Below are 8,587 nucleotides of genomic sequence, written 5' to 3' on the forward strand. Positions count from 1 at the left end.
CCCGATGAAAGGAAAATCCGCTGAACGAAATGGGGAGCAGCCTTCCCCAGGGGGCGCCCTAGCCTGCAGCCTGCTCTGCCAGGAGAGAGTTTGTGTGCAGATAAGTTTAGGGAATGCTGTGTGCTCATAGCACCCTCTGAGGCCCAGAGAAATCCTGCAGTGAAGAACCCTTGTTCACTTTATTTCAACTTAACTGACACTTCTCCCTGACAATTATCGACACCCTATGGAATCAGGACGCCACAGCGTGCACTTTAAGAAATGCCAAGTTTGTGCGCAAGAAGCAAAGTAGACCTCATTTCTGGCTTATGTTCATAGAGCAATTATGTCGTGTTGTGCCCGTAAACATTAGGAGGCTCGATTCTTTTTAAAACTTGACTCTGCTATAATCAGTATTCTTTAAGATAAATTTCCATTACAATTTTATCTGAAAGGAAAAGGTCTTCTTTCCAGAAGGAAACTACTTCTTATTAGATATACAACCTATGTGAATTGTATTTCCCTTTCTGTCTTGGCTGCTAGGAAGCTCAGAGGTAAATAGGGCATTTAGTACCTGTGATGTTACTACCCTAATTTTCTGACACTTCTCTTCCCTTTCTCATCCCCCAGTTGTAAGTGGCTCTTGGTTTTTCATTTTAATGGTCCAGCTGTTGATTTATCTATCACTATAAAGTGCCTCAAAGCTTCTCTAGAAACAGGTAGCACATAAAAACAAAGAGCTAAACGAATTTTGCTATGTAGTGTGCAGTGGTTTCCCATCCCTACCACTGGTCCAGGCATTGACTACTGTATAGTTTTGTGACTTTAATGAGCATCCTAATATGATATGAATCTTTAAATTCAGTGGGCAGTATGTCTCACTTGTCCCCCTCGGATAAGCCTGAGCAGGTTACAAACAGAGCTCATGCATCTCGAACCGGCACTCATGTTGTCTGAGGGTCTGGGGCTGGCCAGGTATCTGGCAGGCTCTCGAGCCATGAGCCAGGCCCTCCTCACACAGCCTGGGCTGGGTTCGCAGGAATGAAGCTGCAGTTTCCTCGGCCCAAGGACCGGGCTGCGCTGAGGAGGAAGGCAGGCACCGTCCGGGGCAGGCTCCTCGAGGACTCGAAAAAGAAGACCAAGCAGGCGGAGAGGATGCTGGGAAATGCGGCATCCGTCTCCTCCAGCGCCGTGAAGAAGGCCAAGGAAGCCGAGCTGTTGGCCAAGGACGGTGCCAAGGTCAGAGACACAGATGGGACGACAGGGACGTTCCTGCCTTCTGGGCCTGTGGGAGAACTGTCATGTGAGAGCTGGCCCTGCAGACCCACCCCCCTGGATGCAAAGTGACTACTCCACACCTACTGGTGTGTGGCGGGTCCCGGGCTCTGAGCCCTGGAGCTTCACGTGGGTGACCCTGTCGATGCTTCAAGAAATAGATGTCATTGCTGTCCTAGGGGCCCAGCTGATTCAGTAACTTAAATCACATAACCAGGAGTCACACTTAGGTCTGTTTGGCCTTACTCCCTAAACCTCTAGGCTGGTTTTGTTTTGTTTTGTTTTGTTTTGTCTTATTGGGGCCAAATTCTAACAGGTGTGTGTCTCCCCAGCTCTCGCTGGCTCTGTCGCATCTGTTGGCGTGATTGCCACAGAACGCTTTATCTCGAGAGGACATCCTCTGTTCACCCTCTCTCCCCTGCTCTGCCGCCCGCCCACAGCTCGCCAAGGCCCTGCTGAGGGAGGGGAAGCGGGAGCACCGTCACGCCAGCCGGCTCTCCAGCCAGACACAGGCGACTCTCAGACAGGCCTCCAGGCAGGTGCTAGCCTCAGGAGCTCGCAGGCGGGAGCTGGAGGAAGCTGAGCAGGTGCGTGTGCCAGGGCCTTCACCATTTCCTCCTGGACTGGGGCCAGTGGGGAACTGCTCCATCCAGCTCTTCCTCCCTCCTCCTCCCTCCTCCTCCTTCCTCCCTTCTTCCTCCTCCTACCTCCTCCCACCCCGCCTCGACCCCCCAAAGGTGGGTGCCAGGCTGAGCGAGATGGAGCGGCAGATCCAGGAATCGCGTGCCTCCCTGGAGAAGGATGTCAAGGCCTTGTCAGAGCTGCTCGCCAGGCTGGGTGAGGAGACCCCGAGGCTGGGCCCTGATCCCCCAGAGTCCCCTTTCTCCAGGTTCTTCCTCTGGGGCCCGGTCCTGGGGAAGATTTCCTGCTCCCCTTCATCACCATGGCTTCCCCCGTCCCCAGCCTCCTGGTCATTTGTAATTGCCCCAGGCCCCACAGGAGGCAGAGTACCCAGAAGCGAGTTCAGAGTTCAGTCTGTGCCTCGAGGGGACGCTAGTCTGTGGGGGAGGGTACACGGAAAACTCACCAGGGGAGTGGGGCAGCCCTCTCCGAGGGTTTCAGAGAAGGAGAGAGAATGTCACAGAGCACGTGTGGCACCAAGGAGCAGGTGCTGGCTTGGAATCAGACAGACCAGGGTCTGAGGCTGGCCTTCTCCTTTCCTTGGCTGTGAGACTCGGGGAGAAGCGCTCTATTTCTCTGAGCCTCAGTTCCCCCATCTGTGAAATGGGGGTAACAGTGCGTTAACTTGGAAAGTGCTTGCCGCGCTGTGTGACAGGAAGTAGCAGCGCCTAGGGAGGAGGTAGAATTTGAGATGAGCCTTATAGCAAGGCGACATTTCCGATGAAGCGGACGGCACCCACCAAGACATGGAGGCCTCGGGGTCGGGGAGGGGCTGCAGGGGGACAGTATCAGAGCAGCTGGGCTGGAATGAACAGCATGCATTTTTTTCAATTGTGGCGAAATATACATAACATAAAATTTGCCATCTTACCATTTTTAAATGTATAGTTCAGTGGGTTAAGTATATTTACGCTGCTGTGGGACCATGCCCACCATCCGTCTCCAGAACTTTTTCTTCTTCCCAAATTGACACTCTGTCTCCATTCAACACTAACTCCCCATCGCCCTCCCCCCACCCCCTGGCCCCCACCGCTCTGCTGCTTCTGAGTTTGACTTCTCTGGGCACCTCACACAAGAGGAATCTTACAGTATTTGTGGCTGGCTGATTTCACTTAATGTGACGTCTTCGCGGTGCATCATGTAACAGCGTGCATTTTCAATTACCATTATCGATAAGAAGGGAGAGGATCCCAGGCCTGTGTTTTGACTGGAGGCCAGGCCCACGCTATGCTGCTCACACACGTGGTCTTACAGAATTCCCAGTCTCACCTGAGGCAAGGACACTTATTCTCTTGAAACTGAGGCACAGAGAGTTTAAATGACATGGCCGGGGTCCCACAGCCAGTCGGCGGGGAGACCGTGGTTCGCACGAGTGTCACTCACAGCCACTACTCCACACCCGATGCCAAGGAGTTGGAGCACTGGGCAGAGCGCCCGGCAGGGAACAGACACTCTGCTCCGGCTGTTGCTGTCATTGTCATTTACCCATTCATGCTGTCATGGTGCTTGACCCGGGGAGGCAGGAGTGAACAGCACACACCTGGACGCTGCCCCTGCCCCAGACAGGCAGAGAGACTGGAGGCTATAAGCCAATTCTGAATCTCCTCAAAGGTGAGGCTGTTAGGACTTTACTGTGGACAGTGGGGCCTCTCCAGGTCTTTGCTGGGAGCAGGACCTGCCCAGGCAACAGAGCTCACCCCTCCCCGCCCTGTGCCTCTTCCCCGCCCCTGGCTCTGCTTCCTGTCGTCCAGCCCAGCCTTCTTTGCCCAGGAAATTCAGGTAGGATCCTGTGGGATTGGAGACTATTTAGGACTTAACTTCCTCTTGCCCGCCATGCTCACCTGGCTGAGCCCTGTCTTTCTGTTGAATGTCACCCTTACTGACAAGTAGCAGGCGGGGGAGGCAGCCTGTGGATTCCATGCCACCATCACCACTACACAGTTCAAATGTGAGCAGCTGGCCCCACCCCCTTGTTTTGCACTTGAGGAGCCTCCCCAAAGTCCTTAACCCCAAGAAATAGAATCAATCTGTGCAAGGCCAGGGCCAGACCCCCGCTGCCCACTTGCCAGGCCTGCCGTCCTTTCTGCCCCAGCTGTCTCCTCGGCCATCAGTCTAGAGCCAGGGACCCTGTTTCCAGCCGCTCATCCTCCCACATCCATCACAGGTGGTCTCTGTACAGGTGTGCTCTTGGTGAACCAACGCAGCATTTTGGAGCCAGCAGGCATGGGGACCTTGCACACACCACTGCTTTATAGATGAGGAAATGGGCTCAGGACTCAACCAAGCCTGACTCTTTTTAACAAATAGTAGTAATAGCAACAACAGAAATTAACAGTTGCCCAGTGCCACCCCGGGGGAAGTTCCAGGACCTGCCTGTGAACTCGGCGGGATGCCCCGACCAGGCCCTCATCCACCTCACCGCACTTCCCTCTCGGTCCCTTGGTTTCCTGGTGGATTGTGGGCAGTTGGGATCCTGGACGGTTTGTGCTGTGGAAGGCCTGTGGGGTGGGGCCGAACAGGATCCTGGGGCCCGCAGGGAGCTGGCCCACGCTGAGGCTCTCTGTCCCTCTGCAGGGTCCCTGGACACCCATCGAGCCCCAGCCCAGGCTCTGAATGAGACCCAGAGGACACTGGAGCGCCTGAGGCTCCGGCTGGGCCCGCCCGGGGCCCTGCAGGGGAAACTGAGGCTGCTGGAGCAGGAGTCTGAGCAGCAGGAGCTGCAGATCCAGACCTTTGAGAGTGACCTTGCCGAGATCCGCGCCGACAAGCAGAACTTGGAGGCCATTCTGCAGAGTCTGCCCAAGAGCTGTGCCAGCTGGCAGTGAGGGCCACTGGACCCCGCTGAGCCCCCAGCTCAGGGCATACGCCCATGGGTGCGCCCAGAGCCTGCGCTGCATCCCTCCCCTGAGCGGACACTCACACACCCTTCCAAGGCCGTGCCTGTACCCCTCCACCCAGCAGGATCGAATGTGCGTCATTCGTGGGTCACCCAGGCAGCCACCGTGTACACTGCCGCCCCGGGCATGCGTCAACACGCACACCACAGTGTCACTGACACTTATATACATGCACCTGTACTCATGCTTGTGTGTGTGGTGCACGCATGTGCTCAGGTCCATCTGTGCACATACATGCATTAGTCAATCCACAAATGCTCGTCCAGCACTGGATGTGTGCTGCACACCCTCTGGGTGCTGGGGGGTTATGTTAAACACCCTGTGGCACAACACGCTCCCTCTCTCCTGAAAGCAGAGTCCCGGGCAGGTCGGTACCTGGGAGGCTGCGGGCGCATCCCCAGAGATTCAGGGTGGTTTCAACCAGCACCACGACCCAGCCCTGCGGAGAGATCACTGGCTTCATGGAAGACTTCGTTCTCAGGACCTTTTTAGCCTGTGGCCCGTCCAAAGAGCTGGAGTGGCAGGGAGCTCCCCTTTGTGACCCCATGACCCCAGATGGCCTTGGACTGATTGACACTTCCTGAATGAGCCCTGTGGCTCTGTGCCCCACCCTGCTATGAGGGAGGCCTCTGCTGGGTGTGGAAGCCTGGCTGCCTTTCCGGTGTGTCCTGCTGGAGAATCCCCCAGTGGCCAGGCCCCCCTGCTGGCCTCTGCCTAGGATTCCCTGGCATTTCCTCCTGGCACTCCTCCCTCTTCCCGGGCCCTCTTCCCACAGACAGCAGGGCCTTGGCACTGGGCGGATGGGTGCCTCAAGGGGCCCAGGCCCTCCCACAGCTCTTCCTGCCCCCAGAGGGGGGACAAGCAGCAGCAGAGACCGATTCTGTTTAATGTGGAAATAAAGGGCCTCTTTACTAGCCGGGCGGTGTACCTTCTGTTCTCCCATGCTGGTTGGCAGCGGAGGCCCTGGTTATGGCTACACACATGGCACACCCCGACTGTGTGACACTCAGTGCCCAGGGAGTGGGTGGAAGAACATGTGATGATCCATCTTAGCCCACACGCAGTAGCAGGAAGGTGACAAAAGCTGAGCCCACTGGCTCGGCCAGGACCTTCCTGCGGGAGGGATTTTGCTGGGCTCCTGCGACCACAGGCACCTGCTCCAGGGGGCTTATCAGGCAAAGTCTAGGGACTGGGCAGTTTGAAGGGTGGGGTCCAGAGAGGCCCTCAGCTGACCTCTGGTTCAGTCTGAAGACACTGAGGCAGGAAATGAACTTAGAACCTAGTGGTTAGCAGGACAGGTTCAGGGAGGGACAGAATTGAGAATGAGGAAGAGAGTTTTGGGTCAGGCCCCAGAGGGTGGGGAGACAGAGGGGAACATTTCGAGCAGAACGGTGGGGGCTTGGCCAGCACGGGTCACCCCAGGAATGCAGGTCGCATAGGCAGGATTGCGGAGCATCCAGTCAGGGCTCTTAGACACAAGGCTTGAACCGATCCTGAGCCGTTTTAAGCAGAAGAGTTTGAGTCCAGAGGGCGTGGGAGGGGCTGCCAAGCCTGAGGACAGCCTGGGGCCAGGAGCCGCCTCTCCCTTCCCCGGCCCTGCTCTCGCCTTGTTTGCTCCAGTCTTTTCTCTCTGCAGAGCCGCTCGCTCTCTGCTTTTCCTGCCCTTGATGGAAGAGGATGCCCCCACTGCTCCCAACACCATGGCCCCCAAGTGTGCACGTCATCGGGTCAAATCCTTGGCAGAAACAAGCTGGAAACTGTCCTGATTCTACTTTCCCAGGAAAGGCTGACCCAGCTCAGGCCAGGTCCTCCCCACTCCTATTCAGAATGAGGGTCTCTGCATCTCAGACCATGTAATAAGAGCTGGGCTGTGCTCCCCAAAACCTGCTGGGGGCGAGTGTTCAGAGAAGAGGTGTGCCCTTCCACAGAGAACCGGAAAACCGGGGCATAGAGGGATTGGGGGGTGGGGAGTGGACACGGAGAGTGACTTGGTAGATCTCGGAGAGAAGCTGGAACAGGAGGCCGTTGCTCTACAGTGCGTTTGATGACTGGTGTCTGGTGTTAGGTGGTGCCGAGGAGCTGGGGGTGCTTTGAAGACCTCCGGGACAGGATCCGATGCCCCCAGGACCCCCTTGCCCCACACCGGCTCCTCTGCTGACACAGGCACACAGCTGTTCTGATGGCTGCTCTTGGCAATGATGGCTTTTTCTGCTCAAGCCCAGTCCTAGTGTCCCCTGCGGGTAGAGAACAGGCCTCCTCTCCATTCCTCAGTGACGTACCTCGGGGCTGACGTCTCGTGACTCATGCCTGTGAGGAGAGCCACTCCGGCCCCAGAGGTGGGGCTGCAATGGGTGGAATGTGGCAGCTGTTGAACATCTGGCTAGCAATGTAGCCCAGCAGCTGAGCGGTGGGAGGTGGGGTGGCCCCTGCCTTGCAGAATGGCTGAGGGGAGGAGGGCCAACCAGCCTACTGGCCGGGGCAATAGGCCATCTGAGGCCGAGCCGGGTCGTGTGTTATGAGTGCTGTACTCTAAGTCAGCTCTCTATGAGGGCTCTAAGTTGGCTCTGGTCTCTGGCCTCCGGGTGGAAGGGCTCCCATCAACCAAGGGTTATAACTCTTAAGCCCTTCTTCCCTCCAAGCTTTTACTACCCGCTTAAATCCCCTGCAAATAATAAGTTACACCAGCCCCTGCTTGGTTAGAGGTGCTCGTTTCAACCATTCTATGGATCAGGAGACTGAGGCTCAGACAGGTCAAGTGCCTTGCTCAAGGTCACACAGCTCGGCCAAATGCAAACCCCACGGGTGAACGAGGAAGGAGTATTCCTGGATCCAATCCCCAGGGACAAGCTCTGCGGGGAAGGAGGAGCATTTCTAGTGACCAAGTGTGCCATTTGCCCAGGGCAGTCCCTGTCTGTGCCCATGACCCCAACATAATGATTAGGGGTGCCACCTTTTACTCTCAGAAACGTCCTGATTTAGACAGAGACTTCCCAATCACCCCATTACAAGTCCTGTGTTCCTGTGTCCTGAGTGCCCCTCTCCGGAGTTAGAAGCTCGCTGTATCATCCCGGTGGACTTGACCTCCGGGCTTCCAGTCCCTGACTGCTCTTGTGTAAAGTGGGAGTGCCGAGTCCCATTTCAGGGTTTTGAGAATTAAATGACTTAGCAAATGTATCCTGGTGCTGACCTGGAACAGTGCCTGGTGCAAAGTGAGTGCTCAAGAAACAGGTTTCATTAACAAAACACTAACTCTTTCTCCTTCAAAGTGTCCCCGATGTCCAGTGAAACTTTGTCATTACGCATTTTCTCAACAAAAACTAAACGTTTCTATATTTTTCCTTCAAGAATTAAAAAAGAAGCCTGGGAACGTACCCCTGAAAGTGTCCCCGATGTCCAGTGAAACTTTGTCATCACGCATTTTCTCACGCAGTTTCTATGTTTTTCCTTCAAGAATTAAAAAAGAAGCCTGGGAACGTGCCCCCCCCCCCACCCCTTCTAAAAGTGCAACCCAATGGCCCGGGTTGGTGATGCGCTTACTCCTGCCGCTCGCTGCCACATGCATTCGCTCTTTGCAACCGCGCCAAGAGTGCGTAGTAAGATCGTCCAGGTTTTATTTACGGGGAAACGGCGGCTGGGAGCGGGAAAGGGACTTGTCGAGGTCCCGGGAGGAGCGGACGCGGGGTGCCCACAGGCGGCCCCCACGCCGTGCATTTTCCGCGTCCTCCAGCAGAGGGGCCGGCGGCGGGCTCTGCGTC

General features: G+C 56.1%; 1 protein-coding gene across 1 annotated transcript in view; it reads left to right on the forward strand.

The window, feature by feature from the left end:
* LAMC3 (laminin subunit gamma 3) overlaps window positions 1–6,132 on the forward strand; it is a 54,211-nt gene extending 48,079 nt beyond the window's left edge. Inside the window, exons 27-30 of the mRNA XM_015594125.2 lie at window positions 1,019–1,218; window positions 1,695–1,841; window positions 1,992–2,091; window positions 4,510–6,132. Of these exons, the coding sequence (XP_015449611.1) occupies window positions 1,019–1,218; window positions 1,695–1,841; window positions 1,992–2,091; window positions 4,510–4,760 (698 nt within the window). The 3' untranslated portion in view covers window positions 4,761–6,132. The remainder of the gene's footprint in view (window positions 1–1,018; window positions 1,219–1,694; window positions 1,842–1,991; window positions 2,092–4,509) is intronic.
* The last annotated feature ends 2,455 nt before the right edge of the window (window positions 6,133–8,587 follow it).

This window comes from Pteropus alecto, unplaced genomic scaffold, assembly GCF_000325575.1.
Source record: "Pteropus alecto unplaced genomic scaffold, ASM32557v1 scaffold67, whole genome shotgun sequence".
NCBI lineage: Eukaryota > Metazoa > Chordata > Mammalia > Chiroptera > Pteropodidae > Pteropus > Pteropus alecto.